Source organism: Rana temporaria, chromosome 11, assembly GCF_905171775.1.
Source record: "Rana temporaria chromosome 11, aRanTem1.1, whole genome shotgun sequence".
NCBI classification, from domain to species: Eukaryota; Metazoa; Chordata; class Amphibia; order Anura; family Ranidae; genus Rana; species Rana temporaria.
In genome coordinates this window covers 161,699,561-161,722,223 of record NC_053499.1, presented here as the reverse complement: position 1 = coordinate 161,722,223, position 22,663 = coordinate 161,699,561, and the positions used below count along the sequence as shown (strand labels likewise).

The 22,663-nt window shown below is 48.3% G+C and overlaps 1 protein-coding gene across 1 annotated transcript in view; it reads right to left on the bottom strand.

The window, feature by feature from the left end:
- Positions 1–6,497: 6,497 nt before the first annotated feature.
- LOC120917955 (DNA topoisomerase 1-like) overlaps positions 6,498–22,663 on the bottom strand; it is a 58,220-nt gene continuing 42,054 nt past the window's right edge. The window contains exons 5-12 of the mRNA XM_040329594.1: positions 22,383–22,526; positions 20,130–20,315; positions 16,898–16,966; positions 13,423–13,537; positions 12,077–12,204; positions 11,116–11,210; positions 8,099–8,248; positions 6,498–6,768 (exon numbers count right to left, since the gene is read on the bottom strand). Of these exons, the coding sequence (XP_040185528.1) occupies positions 6,666–6,768; positions 8,099–8,248; positions 11,116–11,210; positions 12,077–12,204; positions 13,423–13,537; positions 16,898–16,966; positions 20,130–20,315; positions 22,383–22,526 (990 nt within the window). The 3' untranslated portion in view covers positions 6,498–6,665. The remainder of the gene's footprint in view (positions 6,769–8,098; positions 8,249–11,115; positions 11,211–12,076; positions 12,205–13,422; positions 13,538–16,897; positions 16,967–20,129; positions 20,316–22,382; positions 22,527–22,663) is intronic.

Here is a 22,663-nt window from a genome sequence, read left to right as displayed (position 1 = left end):
GAGGAGTTGGTAAAATTACGATGCCCATGTGGGGGCGCCAGAAATATTTTTGCACCCAGGCGCCTGTGACCCGAGGATCGGCCCTGTATGTAGGAATGTGAGTTCGGGACCTTAGACTGTGAGCTCCTTGAGGTCATAGACTGATGTGAATGTCCAATATATATGTAAAGCGCTGTGTAAATTGACGGCGCTATATAAGTACCTGCACTTAATGTTTAAAACAAATAAAATAAATATACGGATGAATCAGAGGGCTGAGATTTGGTGAAACCAGGAAATGTACTTATTTCCACAAAGTACATCTGGGGCTAGTTTACATTACGTGAAATTAAATGGGACAACATTCAGCTTGGATCATCTATTTTATTGATTAGCGTCGGATCAGATCTGAAAGCTGAAGAATCTTTATTGAATAATTTTGGAATCAAAAGTGATACAAGCCTGACCTCTAGTGGGGATAATTATTTATGCAGAGCAACATCTACTGAGGAGATTTTTTTTCCCCTTGCCATAAATCAGGGGTGTCCAAACTTTTTTCAAAGAGGGCCAGATTTCATTCAGTGAACATGCGTGAGGGCCGACTATTTTGCCTGACATTCTTTGAACCATTAAAATTCTGTCTAAGTGTGTTCGTCCGAGCAACTAATACACGGCCCACCAAGAACTCTCTCGCCTTTGTGGCTGTGTGTGGTGAAGAGATGAGCTCGGGCGTATTATTTGGATATACCGTATATATATATTCATTTTGTGGCCCCAACGAATCCCAGAGCGCTGCTTAGGACTAAGGATGAGCTTGGGCGTGTTATTTGTATATACAGTATTTATCGGCGTATAACACGCACGGGCTTACCATTGCCATGAATGCAGCCTTACCATTGCAATCAATGCAGCCTTACAATTGCAACCAATGCAGCCTCACATGTGCCATAAATGAAGCCTCACATGTGCCATAAATGAAGCCTCACATGTGCCATAAATGAAGCCTCACATGTGCCATAAATGAAGCCTCACATGTGCCATAAATGCAGCCTTACATGTGCCATGAATGCAGCCTTACCATTGCAATCAATGCAGCATTACCATTGCAATCAATGCAGCATTACCATTGTAACCAATGCAGCCTTACCATTGTAACCAATGCAGCCTTACCATTGTAACCAATGCAGCCTTACCATTGTAACCAATGCAGCCTTACCATTGTAACCAATGCAGCCTCACATGTGCCATAAATGCAGCCTCACATGTGCCATAAATGCAGCCTCACATGTGCCATGAATGCAGCCTTACCATTGCAATCAATGCAGCATTACCATTGTAACCAATGCAGCCTTACCATTGTAACCAATGCAGCCTCACATGTGCCATGAATGCAGCCTTACCATTGCAATCAATGCAGCATTACCATTGTAACCAATGCAGCCTTACCATTGTAACCAATGCAGCCTTACCATTGTAACCAATGCAGCCTTACCATTGTAACCAATGCAGCCTCACATGTGCCATAAATGCAGCCTCACATGTGCCATAAATGCAGCCTCACATGTGCCATGAATGCAGCCTTACCATTGCAATCAATGCAGCATTACCATTGTAACCAATGCAGCCTTACCATTGTAACCAATGCAGCCTTACCATTGTAACCAATGCAGCCTCACATGTGCCATGAATGCAGCCTTACCATTGCAATCAATGCAGCATTACCATTGTAACCAATGCAGCCTTACCATTGTAACCAATGCAGCCTCACATGTGCCATAAATGCAGCCTCACGTGTGCCATGAATGCAGCCTTACCATTGCCATCAGTGCAGCCTGAACGATGCCCATCTGCAGCCTCGGAGGGCAGAGGGAGGGGGGCGGGACGAGTGCCGACAGATTAAAAACAGGAGAATCTCTTGTTTACTCTGTGGCCTCTTTAATACAAAGTCCTCCTATGATAGACAGTCGTCCAATGGCATCCCAGGAGACGGGACTTCCAATACAGACGCTGTTGAGTAAAAAGGAGATTCTCTTCATGTAATCTGACGGCGCTCGTCCTGCCCCCTTCCTGTCCTCTCCAAGGCAACGCCAATAAATACAGTATATTTCTTTTGTGGCCCTGGGGGGCCACAAACAATATATATATCCAAATCCCCAGGGGGGCCATATTAAATCAACAGGGGGGCCGCATTTGGCCCCCGGGCTGGACTTTGGACATGCCTGCCGTAAATGTATAAATAGGTCCAACATGATAGCCAATGGCCTTATTATATTGTAGCACCCACGACCTTTTGGTAGGTGCTAGAACGGGGCTTTCTAGGTTTCAGGTATCAGTACAGGCTTTTTTTCTCATATAATAGGTACAGGAACCCCCCTCTCCAAGTCACACCTTGTCTTTGCCCCTACCCACCTCTGCACACAGTCCCTTGGTTCCACCACCTCCCAGTACTACCATGTTTAGGGGAATACAGAACCAAATAGAACTTGTGGTGCCAAGCAATTTGTATGGAATTTGTTAATGATAACAAGATAAGCAGTAAAATAAATCCCCTGCAGTCAGCAATAGTGTTGCTCACGAATATTCGTATTGCGAATATTCTTCTCGAATATGGCATATTCGAGTATTCGCGATATATTTCGAATTTCGCGGTGAATATTCGCAATTCCGAATATTCGCATTTTTTCAATTTTATTTTTAAAACAAATCACATCCGACGTCTAAAAGCATTGCTGGTATGATTAGAGACCCTGGGCCAAGTAGCTAAGCTGAGGCGATCCTTTTATGTTGCCGAATATAAAAAAAAAAATTGCGAATTTTCGCTAGTGCGAATGCGAAAATGATTGCGAATTTTCGATAACTGTGGTAGGAGAACTCTGATTGTCTCTGATGCAAAAGGGGGGGGCTTTGTGTATGTTTCTGTTATGAATATTTGTATGTTTGATATTATTTATTTTTGTAAGAAGGAAAAAATTGCGCATACCTTAAAAAAGGGGAGAATACAGCAGCAACTCAAAAATGTTATACAACATAAATTAATACAAGACAGAAAATGGAGTCGCTCTACAAGAATAAAAAATATGTCTAGTGACAAGACATGTGGGCAAATTATAAAATAAGCAAGCGCAAATAACTTGTGAAATACACAGTGAAACAAATATATAAAGAAATATAGTCCCAATAATAGAAAAATAATCTTTCATAAAAATGTCTTTGATATGTGAAGTGAAAAAAAGTCCAAAGCATGCAGCATGAACGTGTTCAATCTTCAAGGTGTTTGATTGACAAACGGCTGTGACAGATGGAGAGAGTAAAGAATCACCACCAATGCAAAACACTTTATATTTTCTATTGTAAAATATCACGAATATTCTGAGCCAATCAGAGTGCTCCTTCCGCATTTGCCGAATATTCGCAATTATTTTGTATTGTAAAATATCAAGAATATTCTGAGCCAATCAGAGTGCTCCTTCCGCATTTGCCGAATATTCGCAATTATTTTGTATTGTAAAATATCACAAATATTCTGAGCCAATCAGAGTGCTCCTTCCGAAATTTCGCCATCAATATCGCATTCGCATTTTGCGAAATTTCGATACAATATCACAAATATTCTGAGCCAATCAGAGTGCAAAATATCACGAATATTCTGAGCCAATCAGAGTGCTCCTTCCGCTGTTGTCGAAAATTCGCAATTATTTTCGCATTCGCAATAGCGAAAATTCGCAATCATTTCATTTCGATAAAATATCACGAATATTCGAATTTAGCGAATATATCTCGAATATTCGACTATATATTCGAGATATATCGCGAAATCGAATATGGCATATTCTGCTCAACACTAGTCAGCAACCATAGACCCCCCCCCCGCCCCCAGCAATAATGGACCCCCAGCAACATAAGACCCACCCAAAGCAACAACAGACTTTCCCAGCAACAATAAACCTACCTGCAAAAAATAGATCATCTTCAGCAGTAGGTGTACCTCGGACAATAGACTAGTGTAGCGCCCCCTTACTTTCAGCATGGGCACTACGCTAAAGTTAGTGGGGAATGGGAGAGTTACTTTGCTCCCATTCGTAATTTTCTAAATTTGGACTTCTGTCGTTCCAGAGATGTCCACTGGGTCAGTCTGTACTCCAGGGATGCGGTGCCATCCCTGGCCAGCAGTTGGCACCAGAGGGGTTCTGGCAGAGTAAGTTTTCCCCCTGCAGCCAATCAGAGGAGTTTTCCCTCGCGGGGCGTGCTGGGGGAGAGTATATCTGTGACAGATGTCATGTGCTCAAAAATCTTGGCCCACCTGGCCAAATTTGCAGGCTACACAGAACCTCACCCGGAGGTGAAAGGGGACTCCAGTTATTTTTTTGCGATTTTTTTTACCAAAAATAGGTAGAAGAATACGTATCGGACTAAACTGAGGAAAAAAAAGTTTTCTATATTTTTGGGGGACATTTATTACAGTAAAAAATATTGAATTTTTTTCAAAATTGTCGCTCTACTTTTGTTTATAGCGCAAAAAATAAAAACCGCAGAGGTGATCAAATACCACCAAAAGAAAACCTCTATTTGTGGGGAAAAAAAGGACGCCAATTTTGTTTGGGAGCCACATCGCACGACCGCGCAATTGTCTGTTAAAGCGACGCAGTGCCGAATCGCAAAACCTGGCTTGGGCATTTAGCTGCCTAAAGGTCCGGGGCTTAACCGGTTAATATGCCCAACAACAAATTGGCCAAAAAATATGGAAAAATGCAAAATCGCCACAAAACCACCGTTTTTTTTTGTTTTTTTTAACCCCTTCAATACCGGGCTTTTATACCCACCTCCATACTGGGCCTATTCTGGCACTTCTCTCCCTCATGTACAAATCATCATTCTTTTGCTAGAAAATTACTCAGAACCCCCAAAGATTATATATGTTTCTTTAGCAGACACCCTAGGGAATAAAACGACGGTCATTGCAACGTTTTATCTTGCACGGTACTTGCGCAACAATTTTTCAAACGCCTTTTTTTTGGAAAAAAAATAGTTTCATGAATTAAAAAAACAAAACAGTAAAGTTAGCCAAATTTTTTTTGTAAAGTACGAAAGATGACGTTACGCCGAGTAAATAGATACCTAACATGTCACGCTTTAAAATTGTGCACACTTATGGAATGGCGCCAAACTTCGGTACTTAAAAATCTCCATAGGAAAAGCTTTGAATTTTTTTACAGGTTACCAGTTTAGAATTACAGAGAAGATCTAGGGCTAGAATTGTTGCTGGCGCTCTAACGCACGCGGCGATACCTCACATGTGTGGTTTAAACGGCGTTTACATATGTGGGCGGGACTTACGTGTGCGTTCGCTTCTGCGCGCGCGCTACTGGGGACAGGGGCGTTTTAATTTTTTTTATTCTTTTATTTATTTTTGTACTTATTTAAAAAAAAAAAAATTGTTTTCCGCTTTTATTCCTATTACAAGGAATGTAAACAGTGGTTAAGGTCATTAACCGATTAATTGAAACAATAATCAGCCAACTAATCGACAATGAAAATAATCGTTAGTTGCAGCCCTACAGTGGAACCTCGGGTTATGAGTATAATCTGTTCCAGAAGGATGCTCATAATCCAAAGTACTCACATATCAAAGCGAGTTTCCCCATTGAAGTCAATGGAAACCAAAATAATTTGTTCCGCATTGACTTCAATAGGATGCAATACCGCATGTGGCCAGAAGTGTGTGTGTGTGGGGGGGGGGGGGGGGGGGCGCAGGAGAGCCTCGAAAACACACGGAAAGGCCGAGGACACCTCAGCTGAACCTGGAAAACCTTGGAAAGGCTCGGGAACTATTTCCGAGATTTTCCGAGCATTCTGGACCGGCTCCGGCGCCCCCCCCCACCTCAGGCCATCTGATCCTCTCATCCCTCATCCGATCCTCTCATCTATCTATCTATCTATATATACCCCGTTTCCCCAAAAATAAGACCTACCCTGAAAATAAGACCTAGTGCCATTTTCCAGGAAGGCTGCAATATAAGCCCTACCCCGAAAATAAGCCCTAGTTAAAAATGCTTGTAAAATCCTATAATCCTCTCTATTACAGTAGTTTATAATGTACAATGTGTGTGTTTCTGTAATATAATTGCGGGGAAGAGAGCTGCGGCGGGTAACAGAAGTGCAGAGCGGCGCTATAACAAATGTATTTGGCACAATTATATTACAGAAACACACATTGTACATTATATAATACTGTAATAGAGTGGATTATAGGATTTTACAAGCATTTTAACTCAGTTCACACTGGGGATTCCTGACGACAGGCAGGGAGGGAGATGGGGAGAGAAGACAGCACAGTACATGGTAAGACCTACCCTGAAAATAAGCCCTACTGTGTCTTTTGTTGGCATAATTAATATAAGACCCGGGCTTATTTTCGGGGAAACTCGATATATATATATATATTTCTATAGGATCATTGTGGGGGGAGGGTTGCTGCGCCACTAGAAAAAAAAAAAAAAAAACATGACCCAAAGACTTATTATATAAAAAAGTTTTTAATATAAAAGTAAAAAAAAAAAAAAAAACTGCATGATAAATAATGTGGATAAAATCTGGAGAATATAAAAGTCTCTGTGGTCACTTATCAATAAATACTGAAAATCGAGAATCCAGAAGAAGTATAAAGTCTATGAAGACGATTCGGAGAGTTAGAAGAAGAAGTCGCTTTCTGCCATATCGATGGCCCAGGCAAACTTGTCCCTCAGCGTCTTATTGTAGATCTTCTCCAACCCAACGTTCCACTTCTTACACCTATTGAGGGGGAATAAAAAACACAAGGCCGGGAGCATTACGTCTTAAAGTGGCATTAAAACACAAAAAGTTACTATACAGTATTACAGATGATCAATCAGTATTTTATAGAATATATATTGGTCTAAGAAAATAGGCGCTTTTTTTTTTGTTTACAACGTAAAAATAAAAAAAAACACCAAAAGAAATCTCTATTTGTGAGGATAAAAGCACATCAATTTTATTTGGGTGCAGCGCCACACGACCGCGCAATTGTCACTTAACCACTTGCCGCACGCAGATGTACCTCGACAACATGGCACGGGCAGTCAAATCGATGTACCTGTACGTCCCTGTAAATTTACCGCCCAACGGGGGCGCGCGCCCAGCTGTGTGCCTCGTGAGTGTGCTCGCGGGTCCTGGGAACTCGATGTTCCCGAGCGGTCCACGATTGCGGTCGGCAGAGGCAGAAAGGGGGGGTGCCTTTGTAAACAAGGAATTCCCCTATTCTGCCTAGTGACACGTCAGTGATGGCTGTTCCCCCGTGATCGGGAACGGTTATCAGTGACGTGTCACTCGTAGCCACGCCCGCTAACAGTAAGAATCACTCCCTAGGACACACTTAACCCCTTCAGCGCCACCTAGTGGTTAACCCCTTCCCTGCCAGTGTAATTTTTACAGTAATCGGTGCATTTTTAGGCTGCATTCACACCTAGGCGTACAAAATCGCGGCGTTTTGTCCCGCGAATTGCGGCGACAAATTGCGGCGTTTTGTACCGCGATTTGCGGCGACAAAACGCCGCGATTGTGAATGCAGCCTTACCCCCCCCTCTATGGAGATGGTTCACATCTCCTATGCCGAACGCCGAAAGCCGCCTGAAAAAAAGGTCCGGGACTTTTTTTCAGGCGGCAGGCGTACGGCGTTCGGCGTGGAGATGGTTCACATCTCCACGCCGAACGCCTGCCGCCTGAAAAAAAGTCCCGGACCTTTTTTTCAGGCGGCTTTCGGCGTTCGGCATAGGAGATGTGAACCATCTCCATAGAGGGCAATGTGTTTTCATCCCTCCAGCGTCTCGGGGGCTGCTGCGGCGTCACACTACAGGCGACAAAACGCCTAGGTGTGAATGGGAGCTTATAGCACTGATCACTGTAAAAATGACAATGGTGTCAAAAGTGTCCGATATGTCCGCCATAAAGTCGCAGTCACAAAAAAAAAAAAAAACGCAGATCACCGCCGTTACAGTAGTGTGAAGGGGGACCCAAGTTTGACCAAAGCTCAGTAAGAAGGGGGGGGGGGGAGGTCTATAATGAAAAGGTCATATCAGAGAAGTATTGGTATTCCTTTACCCACCAGGCCACACTGATTCGGGGATCCAGATAGTTTAGCTTGGAGGTGCCCAAGGCAATCTGCTTGTTCTCCTCTCTGTCCGTCGCCTGCACCTCCAGCTTCATAATCTGCTCCTCTGATCTCTGAAGAGCCTTCTTCTTACTTTCCATGAGCCTAAGAATCAACAGAAGAGGAATTTATGGAGTACAAAAAAACTGAACGTTGGCACATTTATAGATCTAGAAATGCAGAAATTTTGGGGCCCCTGTGGGCACCAACTAATGCAAATGGTTTAGACATTTGCTTAGCGTGTGGCCCTGCTGCCCCGCCCCCTTCCTCACTAGGCATCCCTCAACTGAAAAATTGACATGGCCAAATTGAGGATAGATTGATATTTAGGAAGGGAAACAGTTGGGTTTTTTGTGTATTATGTGCATCCGGAAAGTATTCACAGGACTTCACCTTTTCCACATATGTTACAGGACTATGTTACAGCTGCGCCTAGCCTCACCTTCAACCCACAGCCGCGCCTAGCCTCGCCTTTAACCCACAGCTGCGCCTAGCCTTCAACCCACAGCCGCGCCTAGCCTCGCCTCCAACCCACAGCCGCGCCTAGCCTCGCCTTTAACCCACAGCTGCGCCTAGCCTTCAACCCACAGCCGCGCCTAGCCTTCAACCCACAGCCGCGCCTAGCCTTCAACCCACAGCCGCGCCTAGCCTTCAACCCACAGCCGCGCCTAGCCTTCAACCCACAGCCGCGCCTAGCCTTCAACCCACAGCCGCGCCTAGCCTTCAACCCACAGCCGCGCCTCGCCTTCAACCCACAGCCGCGCCTCGCCTTCAACCCACAGCCGCGCCTCGCCTTCAACCCACAGCCGCGCCTCGCCTTCAACCCACAGCCGCGCCTCGCCTTCAACCCACAGCCGCGCCTCGCCTTCAACCCACAGCCGCGCCTCGCCTCCAACCCACAGCCGCGCCTAGCCTTCAACCCACAGCCGCGCCTAGCCTTCAACCCACAGCCGCGCCTCGCCTTCAACCCACAGCCGCGCCTCGCCTTCAACCCACAGCCGCGCCTCGCCTTCAACCCACAGCCGCGCCTCGCCTTCAACCCACAGCCGCGCCTCGCCTTCAACCCACAGCCGCGCCTCGCCTTCAACCCACAGCCGCGCCTCGCCTTCAACCCACAGCCGCGCCTCGCCTCCAACCCACAGCCGCGCCTAGCCTTCAACCCACAGCCGCGCCTAGCCTCGCCTTCAACCCACAGCCGCGCCTAGCCTCGCCTTCAACCCACAGCCGCGCCTAGCCTCGCCTTCAACCCACAGCCGTGCCTAGCCTCGCCTTCAACCCACAGCCGTGCCTAGCCTCGCCTTCAACCCACAGCCGTGCCTAGCCTCGCCTTCAACCCACAGCCGTGCCTAGCCTCGCCTTCAACCCACAGCCGTGCCTAGCCTCGCCTTCAACCCACAGCCGTGCCGCGCCTAGCCTTCAACCCACAGCCGTGCCGCGCCTAGCCTTCAACCCACAGCCGTGCCGCGCCTAGCCTTCAACCCACAGCCGCGCCTAGCCTTCAACCCACAGCCGCGCCTAGCCTTCAACCCACAGCCGCGCCTAGCCTTCAACCCACAGCCGCGCCTAGCCTTCAACCCACAGCCGCGCCTAGCCTTCAACCCACAGCCGCGCCTAGCCTTCAACCCACAGCCGCGCCTCGCCTCCAACCCACAGCCGCGCCTAGCCTTCAACCCACAGCCGCGCCTAGCCTCGCCTTCAACCCACAGCCGCGCCTAGCCTCGCCTTCAACCCACAGCCGCGCCTAGCCTCGCCTTCAACCCACAGCCGTGCCTAGCCTCGCCTTCAACCCACAGCCGTGCCTAGCCTCGCCTTCAACCCACAGCCGTGCCTAGCCTCGCCTTCAACCCACAGCCGTGCCTAGCCTCGCCTTCAACCCACAGCCGTGCCTAGCCTCGCCTTCAACCCACAGCCGTGCCGCGCCTAGCCTTCAACCCACAGCCGTGCCGCGCCTAGCCTTCAACCCACAGCCGTGCCGCGCCTAGCCTTCAACCCACAGCCGCGCCTAGCCTTCAACCCACAGCCGCGCCTAGCCTTCAACCCACAGCCGCGCCTAGCCTTCAACCCACAGCCGCGCCTAGCCTTCAACCCACAGCCGCGCCTAGCCTTCAACCCACAGCCGCGCCTAGCCTTCAACCCACAGCCGCGCCTAGCCTCCAACCCACAGCCGCGCCTAGCCTCCAACCCACAGCCGCGCCTAGCCTCCAACCCACAGCCGCGCCTAGCCTCCAACCCACAGCCGCGCCTTCAACCCACAGCCGCGCCTTCAACCCACAGCCGCGCCTTCAACCCACAGCCGCGCCTTCAACCCACAGCCGCGCCTAGCCTCGCCTTCAATTCACAGACTGCCCAATCCTCACCTTCAACCCACAGACGGCCCAATCTTCACCTTCAACCTGTAACTGGCTCAAACCCTTGCCTTTAACCCGTAGCCGTTCCAATCCTTGCCTTCATTCCACAGCCGTGCCAATCCTCACCCTTAAAACACATATCCATTTCAATTCTCGCCTTTAATCCACAGCTGTTCCAATACTCGTCTTCAATGCCTAGCTGTCACAATCCTCACCTTCATTCTACAGCTGTTCCCAATAGTATTTCTTTTTTACCACAATCAATTCACCATTTGTGCTTAGTCTTCCAGGTTGAGTGACCCTAAGGGGCATGGCCCCACACCCCGGGCTTTTTACCCTACAATCCCAGTGTATTAATGTATAGAGCTGTGTTGAGGTCACATCAGCGATGTTCCTTGCATCATTCAGGACAGTTTACTGCCAGGTGAAGACAGAATAGAATGAGTACCCACTGCATCACATGGCCGGCCAAAAGACATCAGAAAAAGGTAAAAACTAAAACCAATACACCGCTAGGGGCCTCAAGGGTGTTTGGGGGGGGGGGGGGGGGGGGTTGTTGGTCTTTCAGCCCGGAGTTGAGCTCTAAGACAGTGGAAGGGATCTAAATATTTTCCCACTACATACTTTTTGAGCTTCTCATCTTCTTTCTCTTTAGCTTGCTTTTTGGCTTCTTTCAGATCCTTCTTGACCAGCGCCATCTGTTCCTTCCTGGCATCGATCTGATAGTGAAAAACATCAATTAGTTGCACCGACAGTAAAACTAGAATGAAATGAGATTGGTTACCACTAAGGAACACTTCGAAGGTTCTTCTTCGACACATTGAGCCCTATGCAATTTTATAAAAACAAGGAAGTAGCAGCGATAGAATGTTCTACACCGGCATTAGAAACACGGCACCTGCCTGAGTTTTCCCGGGGATGGGGGGATTCTTAGATGTAGTGGTTGCATTCGTTTTATTTTTCCCACCCGATAACATACATCCTTCCTTGTCTTTGTGGCTACGCTCGCTCGTGGTGCCCTAATGGACAAAACCATGGTTGTCACCCAGTCTATGCTCCTGATCTGGACTACAAACTTCTCTTCCACTTTAATACATGGAGGAAGGGTAGTATGGAGTTTACAGAATATAGCTTGTAAGGAAGAGGATATTGTTTTTAATTTTACTGTATTTTTGGCATCAGAAGAGCAAGAGGTAGTTTCTCTTCTGGCTTATAAAAGGTTTTTAGCCTGCAAAGAAAAACGAAAGCAGCCACCACATCCATGGACTGATGAACTGCAATATTACATTTTTATTATTGGATTTAGATACTCTTTAGCCACTTGCTGACTGCCTCGTAGATATACATCGGCAGAATGGCAGAGACAGGCAAAGCAACATAGATGTACATTGCTGCTGTGGCTCGAGTGCCTAATGCTCACCTCTTATGAATTATGCCTAGAGGGTCAGACGGGAGCCCTGGACATGTGTGACGGGACTCGTCCAGCCATGGGGGTATATGGACTGGTGAAGAACCCAGAGAGCCATGAAAGTGTATAATCCTGGTTGGTTGCCACTGTTCTTGGAGCATAAAGACGACGTCTCACCTTGGTTCTCAAGTTGGCCATGGACTGGTCAAAAGTCTTGGGTGGTGCCCGCTGATGGTTACATAGTATTGCAACCGCTCTGTTGGCTCTATTATAAGACAGGATCTTTTCTGGGGCTGTGACTTCCGCTGGATGGAGGTAAGATATTGAAATTTTAAAAACAGAAGAAAATAAATCAGAAATGCATACTGTATATGTAGCAAACACAGATACAGTATTTATACATTTTGTTGCTATGATTTCGCTAATGTGATCAGGGCAGCCATCAGAATTTTTTTGGCCCCTTAAACAGCTTTAGACCTGGGCCCTCCCGGGCCTGGTCACCAACATTCCCCAGGGCCAACCCACTGGCTGTACCACCGAATCTGCTCACGGACATCCCATACCAAGTCCCATTCCTCCTCCTACCCATGTCCTCCTCCTCCTCCCCCTTCAGTCCCATCTCCCCATCCCCCTCCATCCCGTGTCCCCTCCTCCTCCATCCCGTGTCCCCTCCATCCCGTGTCCCCTCCTCCTCCATCCCATGTCTCCTCCTCCTCCATCCCATGTCCCCTCCTCCTCCATGAGCTCCGTGGCATGTAAAATCAGGAAGTGTGGCGGACTGGTCGAAAGTGGCTGTCAATCATCCAGCCTTCAGGCAGCAGGTAGAATGCCTTGGGGGCCCGAGCTACTTGGGGACATCCGGGCCCCTTGGGATCCCCAGGCCCCTTACACGAGTGTGGGCTTTAATACCCCCCCTGATGGCAGCCCTGAATCTGATGCCTGGAAAATACTTGTGAGCCAACAGCCAAGTTCACAAGTATTTGTGAAATGGCTCCCCGCAGTTTTTTCTTCATCTGGCCCCTACTAGACGTTTAGTTACGAATTTGTTGAACGAATTTTGACAAATTTGTTAATCCCGAAATTAGAATTTTCCAAAATTAGAATTCCCCGAAAATTTGAATTTCCCAAATTCCCGAAAAAAGCTAAAAAACAAATGAAACGTAAATAAATGAATTTTTCGGCAGTGCACTTGTCTAGCCCCTATATCATTTTGAATATCCGATCATGTGTGGATGAAACAAGTAAATCATACTCTGTTCTTCACAGGATTGGATAAATGTGTAAATTAAAACAATTTATTAAGTAAAGATTCTCAACTCCTAGCAAAAATCAGCCCAACAATCCGCCCACGTTCCCCAAATGTACTCATGTATGGCCAGGGCTGTGTTAATGCATGGGCACCCCTGGGCATTGCCCAGGGGCCCCAGGTGCATGGGGGCCCCATGATAATCTTGCATTACATCATACTTGCCAACTAAGACGGCCCTGTGTACGGCATACAAATAAAAGAACGTTGGTCTTACACTCGGTCAGCTCATCGAGTTGCTGCTGCAGAGTGATGGAGGCGTTGTATGTCCTGAAGACCTTGGCCGTCAGTCCTTCCATCAAAGACTGCAGGTGTTTGTTCAGCAGGGGCGTCTGTAGAAGAGAACTCGGTCAGTAAAATGGTTTATTTCGCTGGAATTCCTTTATAAAGCCTGAAATTCATCGACTCGTCCAATAGATGGAGACCAAACCCTTCCAATAGACACGAGTGCAGAGCTTCCCCAAGCCGGTCCTCCCATCAGTTGCACCCAATAGGTCTTGTTTACAGATCTCGTTATTTGACTGGTGATAACGCAGACAGGCAAATACAAATGCCCCTCCCCCCACACTTTTCACATATTTATTTGTATCATGTTCCTTCCACTTCACAATTATGTGACACTTTATGTTGGTCCATCACATAAAATACATTTACGTTTTTTGGTTGCAACATGACAAGATGTGGAAAATTTCAAAGGGGTATGAATACTTTAAGGCACTGCATCACATAGCATGCCTTTATCAGTACACCCTGAGACCCCCTCACCTTCCCAAAGACTGCTGCCAGGAAGGGAAAATAGCCAATTGGGGCCAATTTGGACATTTTCACTTAGGAGTGTACTTACTTTTGTTGCCAGCGGTTTAGACATGAATAGCTGTGTGTTGAATTATTTTGAGGGGACAGCAAATTTACACTGTTATACAAGCTGTACACTCACTACACAACATTGTAGCAAAGTGACATTTCTTCAGTCACATGAAAGATACAAGAAAAGATTTACAAAAAATGTGACCAAGGGGTTTTGTGAGTCTCTCCCTCTCTCTCTGCCTATCCCTTTCCTCCCATCTCTCCCACTCCCCATCTCTCCCCCTCCCCCCCATCTCCCCCTCTCCCCCCCCCATCTCCCCATCTCTCCCCATTCCTCCCTCCCCCCCATCTCTCCCTCTCCCCATCTCCCCCTCCCCCCCCCATCTCCCCATCTCCCCCTCTCCCCCCTCTCTCTCCCTCCCCCCCCCCTCCCTCTCCCCCCTCCCCCCCCTCCCCCCATCTCCCCCCCCCCCCCCCCTCTCTCCCTCCCCCCATCTCCCCATCTCTCCCCATTCCTCCCTCCCCCCCATCTCTCCCTCTCCCCATCTCCCCATCTCCCCCTCTCCCCCATCTCTCTCCCTCCCCCCATCTCCCCATCTCCCCCCCCCCATCTCCCCATCTCCCCCCCCCCCCCATCTCCCCATCTCCCCCTCTCCCCATCTCTCTCCCTCTCCCCATCTCTCTCCCTCTCCCCATCTCTCTCCCTCTCCCCATCTCTCTCCCTCTCCCCATCTCTCCCTCTCCCCATCTCTCTCCCTCTCCCCATCTCTCTCCCTCTCCCCATCTCTCCCTCTCCCCATCTCCCTCCCCCATCTCTCCCTCTCCCCCCATCTCTCCCTCTCCCCCCCATCTCTCTCCCTCCCCCTCCCCATCTCTCTCCCTCCCCATCTCTCCATCCCCCCCCCCCATCTCTCTCCCTCCCCATCTCTCTCCCTCCCCATCTCTCTCCCTCCCCATCTCTCCATCTCCCTCTCTCTCCCCCCCATCTCTCTCCCTCTCCCCATCTCTCCCCCCATCTCTCTTCCTCCCCATCTCTCCATCTCTCCCCCCCCATCTCTCTCCATCTCCATCTCTCTCCCTCCCCATCTCTCTCTCCCTCTCCATCTCTCCCCCCCCCCATCTCTCTCCCTCTCCATCTCCCCCCCCATCTCTCCCCCTCCCTCTCTCTCCATCTCTCCCCCTCCCCATCTCTCCATTCCCCCCCCCCCATCTCTCCCCCTCCCCATCTCTCCCCAACTCAATGAACCACTTGGTCTTTTTTCTATGTCTCTTTGCCGATATTGCCTCATCAGCACTGCGGTGATCCAGCTGCTGCGTCGAATAAGCCTTCAATATAACTGAAGGAATTAAAGATGAATTTGCAATGGTCTGTCTAATCGGAGTGCCCGGTGTGGTCAGCATTTCATACACGGGGACGGATACATTTGAAGAACAACGCCAATCCCGTCTTCCCTGGACCTGGAAGAACGCCATAAGGGATCATATCCGGGGCGAGGATGAGGAGGATACTTGGCTCGGTTCACCGTTCTGCTGAATTTAGGGGCAGAAAACCGCGAGGTGTCAGCAGTACGCACCGTGCCCAGGGCCGTCTTAATGCATGGTCACTACCCAGGGGCCCTAGGTGCATGAGGGGCCCCATGATAATCTGGCATTACATCATACTTTCCAACTCTCCTGGATTTGCTGGGACAGAAACACTTTTCACTAAGCTATCCCAGGATCAGGGCCGGCCTTAGGTGTTCAGGTGCCTTGTGCAAGCTAATCCTTTGGCGCCACCCCCCCCCCCATCTTCACCCCTTGCCCCCTGGTCACCTAAACATACACAAAGAGGAAAAAAATATTTGTAACAAATTTGTTTCAACTTTACGTTACACAGACCCCTGCACCCCTTTACATAGCACCCTGCACCTCTGAACCCCTTTTACATTACACAGCACCCTGCACCTCTGGGCCCCTTTACATTACACAGCACCCTGCACCTCTGGGCCCCTTTACATTACACAGCACCCTGCACCTCTGGGCCCCTTTACATTACACAGCACCCTGCACCTCTGGGCCCCTTTACATTACACAGCACCCTGCACCTCTGGACCCCTTTACATTACACAGCACCCTGCACCTCTGGGCCCCTTTACATTACACAGCACCCTGCACCTCTGGGCCCCTTTACATTACACAGCACCCTGCACCTCTGGGCCCCTTTACATTATACAGCACCCTGCACCTCTGGACCCCTTTACATTACACAGAACCCTGTAGCCCTGGACCCCCTGCATGTTACACAGACCCACCTTCAGTGTATCCACCTCTTCAATGCAGACCCCCGTTCAGTGTCCCTCCCCCCCCGTTCAGTGTGTCCCCCCCCCTGTTCAGTGTCGCCTCCCCCCCCCCTAGTATGCCTCTGGATGGCCACACAGCGCCCCTGTTGCCCATGGCGCCCTGTGCGGCCGCACAGCTCGCACACCCCAAAGGCCGGCCCTGCCCAGGATGGCCGGGATTTTATTTAAAGTTCTAATAAATAGATGTTTTATTTCTATCAACTATTTATACTTTAATTCTTGAGTAGGTGCGTACATTGGTGCGGGCTGGTAGGGGCCCCAGGGCAGTACTTTGCCCAGGGGCCCATGATGCTATTAAGACGACCCTGCTTGTGCCGACTGTTTAGAAGGGATCACCGATCTTCCATTGCCCCCCCCCATCCTCTCCCTGATACGGCCGCCATTTCTCTTGTGTTGAGCGGATGACAGCGGGAGCTCCAGGCTCCTCTCTCAGCGGATTCCTCCGCCAGCTGCAGACAGACGTCTCGCCAACACCTGCCAGGTTTAATACGTCTGTGTTCATCATCATCATCGCCTCGGACTGCTCCGCGCCGGGAAAACACTCACATTCAGTCTGTCGAATAGATCATCTCCTTCCTGCTTGTTGTCCATAAACAGCTGGAGGTTTTTAAACACCTGAAAGAAAAAAAAAAACGAGACGATCGATCAACAAGTCGCTGAAAACTACCAAGAGAACTTTAGACCGATCGTCTCTTCCAAACACTACTAGGTAGATTTAGTAAGAGTTAGGCCGACTTATCAGTAGATATCAGTAGATAAGCCGACCTAACTCAGAATCTACGCCGACGTATGTTTAAGCGTATGCTCAAACAGAGATACGCTTAAACATATCTAAGATACGACGCCTTGCGCCGTCCTATCTTAGATTGCAATTTTTCAGATGGCCGCTAGGTGGCGCTTCCATTGCGGTCGGCGTAGATTATGTAAATGAGTTTGTACGCCGATTCACGAACGTACGCGCCGCAGTCGATTTACGCCGTTTCCGTAAGGCCTTAGGAGGCCTAAAGTTATTCCACCTTTTAGGTGGAATAACAATGTTAAAGTATGGCCGCCGTTCCTGCCGCGAGATTCGAAATTTTAACGTTTGCGTAAGTCGTCCGCGAATCGGGATTTACGTCATGTACGTCGGAAATCAATAGGCCCGTGCGGCGTACGTAACCGCAATGCACACTGGGAAATGTAATCGCCCGGCGCATGAGCAGTGACAAAAAAACGTAAAAAACGTGAGGTCAAGCCTCATTACCATTAAACACGCCCCCCCAACCCATTTGAATTAGGCGCCCTTACGCCCGCCGCATTTACACTACGCCGCCCTATGTAAGGAGGCAAGTACTTTGTGAATCATGTAGTTGCCTCTCTTACTTAAGGCGGTGTAGTGTAAACACGCTAGGCTACGCCGACCTAAATTTGCGCGACCCTACCTGAATCTACCCATATATGCCAGGAAAACGAAAACTTAGAAAGATCTGACTAAGAAACCCTCCTAACCACTTCAGCCCTGGAAGGTTTTACCCCCTTAATGTCCAGGTTATTTTTTGCGTCACTTTGACAATTGCGCATTTGTGCGACACTGTGCCCAAATAAAATTTATGTATTTTCCCCACAAATAGAGTTTTCTTTTGGTGGTATTTGATCACCTCTGCGGTTTTTATTTTTTGCGCAATAAACCAAAAAAGCTGAAAATTTAGAAAAACAAAATATATTTTTTAGCTTCTGCTATAAAACACATCCAATAAAAAAAATGTAAAGCCCTCTGGTCAATCGTCACGCACGCGCCCCCCACTGGTTATTGCACGAAATGGCATAGGAGGTACTTTGTTTCGCGCAATAGAGCCGACCTGCCGCGGTGTACTGTGGCTGCTCAGCAAGTGGTTCTAAAAGGAAAAATGTATTCTCTGCATTAACTACTTAACCCCCAGGCCATTTGGCTACCAAATGACCGGGCCACTTTTTGCAATTGCGCGGTCGTGCGACGTGGCTCCCAAACAAAATTGGCGTTCTTTATTTCCCCACAGAGATTTCTTTTGGTGGTATTTGATCACCTCTGCGGTTTTTATTTTTTTGCGCAATAAACCAAAAAAGCCGACAATTTTGAGGAAAAAAAAATTACTTTCTGCTATAAAAAACATATCCAATAAAAACATGTAAATCCTCTGGCCCAGGGGTCTCAAACTGTTGGCCCTCCAAAACTGCAAAAAATACAAGTCCCATCATGCCTCTACGGGTGGGAGGAGTAATGCTTGCAACTGTCAGCCTTGCAATGCCTCATGGGACTTGTAGTTTCGCAACAGCTGGAGGGCCGTCGGTTTGAGACCCCCTGCTCTGGTCAATAGGCACACACGTGCCCCCCACTGGCTATTGCACGAAATGACATTCAGGTACGTAGTTTCGCGCAATAGAGCCAACCTGCTGCAGTGTACTCTGGCTGCCCAGCAAGTAGTTATAAAGGAAAATTTTATTTTCTGCATTAAGGTAAAAAAAAAAGAAGAAAAAAAAAAAAGTTTAAAAAATAGCTGCTCCCTCCTCCCCCTTAAAGGGGATGTAAAGCTACAATTTTGTTTTCCTAAATATCTTCCTTTCCCTTAGTGCCGTCCTCCTTCACTTACCTCATCCTTCCATTTTGCTTTTAAATGCCCTTATTTCTTCTGAGAAACCCTCACTTCCTGTTCTTCTGTTCTGTCTGTAACTCCACACAGTAATGCAAGGCTTTCTCCCTGGTGTGGAGTGTCGTGCTCGCCCCCTCCCTTGGACTACAGGAGAGTCAGGACGCCCACTAACACACAGCTCCTTTCTCTATCTGCAATGTAGAGCGCGTCCTGACTCTCCTGTAATCCAAGGGAGGGGGCGAGCACGATACTCCACACCAGGGAGAAAGCCTTGCGTTACTGTGTGGAGTTACAGACAGAAGAACAGGAAGTGAGGATTTCTCAGAAGAAATAAGGACATTTAAAAGCAAACTGGAAGGATGAGGTAAGTGAAGGAGGACTGCACTGAGGTAAGTGAAGGAGGACTGCACTGAGGTAAGTGAAGGAGGACTGCACTGAGGTAAGTGAAGGAGGACTGCACTGAGGTAAGTGAAGGAGGACTGCACTGAGGTAAGTGAAGGAGGACTGCACTGAGGTAAGTGAAGGAGGACTGCACTGAGGTAAGTGAAGGAGGACTGCACTGAGGTAAGTGAAGGAGGACTGCACTGAGGTAAGTGAAGGAGGACTGCACTGAGGTAAGTGAAGGAGGACTGCACTGAGGTAAGTGAAGGAGGACTGCACTGAGGTAAGTGAAGGAGGACTGCACTGAGGTAAGTGAAGGAGGACTGCACTGAGGTAAGTGAAGGAGGACTGTACTGAGGTAAGTGAAGGAGGACGGCACTGAGGTAAGTGAAGGAGGACTGTACTGAGGTAAGTGAAGGAGGACTGCACTGAGGTAAGTGAAGGAGGACTGCACTGAGGTAAGTGAAGGAGGACTGCACTGAGGTAAGTGAAGGAGGACTGCACTGAGGTAAGTGAAGGAGGACTGCACTGAGGTAAGTGAAGGAGGACTGCACTGAGGTAAGTGAAGGAGGACTGCACTGAGGTAAGTGAAGGAGGACGGCACTAAGGGAAAGGAAGATATTTAGGAAAACAAGAATTGTACCTTTACAACCCCTTTAAGAAAAAACGGGCATCAAACCCAAACGTCCTTCCACGTTGACCCCCGTTATGTGTCCCATCAGGAATAAAGGGCAGGCGATTATTAGTGTAATAATATCAGAAAATGGAATGGTAAATCCCGGCAGCATTACCTTCTTCTCCACAGGCACCTTGTTGTAGTACCGGATACAGTCCTTACCCAGGAAGTCAAACTCCACCACATTCTTCTCTCCGTCCAGTTCCGGGTAAAGTTTGATGTGCTCCACTCTCAGCGAGCAGCAACCCACCGTGTCCGCCGTCTCCCCTTCTTCCTTTTCGTTACCCGCTCTCAGAGCCAGCTGACAACGACAAATTCCAGTAAGTGAGGAGCCAACGCAACAGAAACTGAGGACTGAGCCATGCAAGGTAAAAAAAAAACCTTCTGGGTGCAGCTCCCCCTCCCCGCATTCCTTATACTTACCTGAGCCCCATCTCAATCCAGTAATGTTCACTAAAGCAGTGGCTCTCCTTGTGCTCTCATCGGCTCGCGCGGCAGCAGGATGAGGAGCAATTGGCAATCACGGCCAATGAGTGGACACAATTAGGTAGATTCAAGTACAGATGCCTAAACTTGCGGCGGCGTAGCTTAGCGTGTTTAGGCTACGCCGCCGTAAGTTAGCTAGGCAAGTACATGATTCACAATGTACTTGCCTGCCATGTTACGGCGGCGTAGCCTAAAGCGGGCGGGGCGTAAGGGCGCCAAATTCAAATGTGTGTAAGGGGGGGCGTGTTTTATGTTAATAAGGCTTGACCTTACGTTTTTGACGTTTAATTTTACTGCGAATGCGCCGGGCGCCTACATTTCCCAGTGTGCATTGGGGCCAAGTACGCTGCACGGGCCTATTGATTTAGACGTGGACGTAAACGACGTAAATCGCTATTCGCGGACGACTTACGCAAACGACGTAAAAAATTTCGAATCTCGAAGCGGGAACGGCGGCCATACTTTAACATTGCTATTCCAATAGATGGAATAACTTTAGGCCTGATAATGGCTTACGGAAACGGCGTAAATGTACTGCGGCGGCCCGGCGTACGTCCGTGAATCGGCGTATCTACTAATTTACATATTCTACGCCGACCGCAATGGAAGCGCCACCTAGCGGCCATCCAAAATATTGCAACCTAACATAGGACGGCGCAAGCCGTCGTATCTTAGATATGTTTAAGCGTATCTCTGTTTGAGCATACACTTAAACATAAGTCGGCGTAGATTCTGAGTTAGGTCGGCTTATCTACTGATAATCTACTGATAAGCCGGCCTAACTCTTACTGAATCTACCTAAATGTCCATTCACAGGAGCAGGGCTCAGGAGCAAGACGCTTGCTATTGGGGATACTAATGGGGGGGGGGGGTTTCAGAGGGGAGCCCAAACCGCTGTCAGGGAACCCAAAAAGAAGATGGATTGGTGCTGCTCTGTGCAAAACCATCACACACAGCAGGCAAGTACAGTGGAACCTTGGATTACGAGTATAATCTGTTCCAGGAGAATGCTCGTAATCCAAAGCACTCGCATATCAAAGCGAGTTTCCCCATAGATGTCAATGGAAACAAAAATAATTAGTTCTGCATTGACTTCAATGGCATGCAATACTGCATGTGGCCAGAGACGGGGGGTGGTGGTGCCGGAGAGCCCCGGAAATGGCCGAAAAACCTTGGAAAGACTTTGTTCCTGAGATTTGCCGAGGTCAGCCAAGCGGTCCTCTGGCCTTTCCATGCATTTCCGAACAGCAGCACTGATCGTCAACGTTCGGCTCTACTCGATCCGGCGCCCACCTCAGGCCAAACGCGGTACTGCACACCCATTTGGCCCGAATCGTGCTTGTTTTGTAAGACAACACTTGCAAACCGAGTTACGATTTCTAAAAATACAGCGCTCGTATTGCGAAACGCTCGTTAATCGTGAGCTGGATCTCCCGTGAACGTGCCATCTAATTTTATAAAACTATTTCAACTTGCATACAAAATGTGTCAGAAATTTTTTAGAGATGTAGCACCCAGGGTCATAGTAGTTAGCACCACAACCAGGCCCTTGCTCCAATGGTGGCTTGGCTGGGTTCCAACCTTCCTACCAGCCTTGGTGTATCATGCTAAAATGGCGAATTGAGCAAAGTTCTTCATATGACCTTTCACAGCTACCTGAGCAGTTACATGGGCAATGCACAGTCCTATGACCAAGGGTAGGGAACATAGGGATTTGTCCCTTTGCCTTCCTTGTGCGGCTTAACTACCACTCGTCACCTCATTTGAAGGCATTTCCTTGAAGGCGGTTAGGAAGGGTACATTAAGGGGAGCTCATGGTGTACCCCCAGACCAAAATGTGGCCTCCAAATCTTAAACTACTTCACCATCAGAGCCCTCTTACCTTATCTATAAAGTAAAGGGCCACCGCCCTCTGCCGTATCTTCATCTCTTTGGATTTAAAGTTCTCCCTATAGGTTCTCCTAATGTGGTCAACATGGGTCTTCAGTTTTCTAGCGACTTCGTATTTTTCCCAGTCTTTTTCCCCCTTTAAAAAAAAAAAAAAAAGCACAAAAATGCTCTCTTATGATTTATAAAGCCAACATTTGGATTCTAATTTTTGAAAAGGGAACGGAAGGATTGAAGTGGTTGCAAACCCTTACATATACCCAATGAAGTGACTGG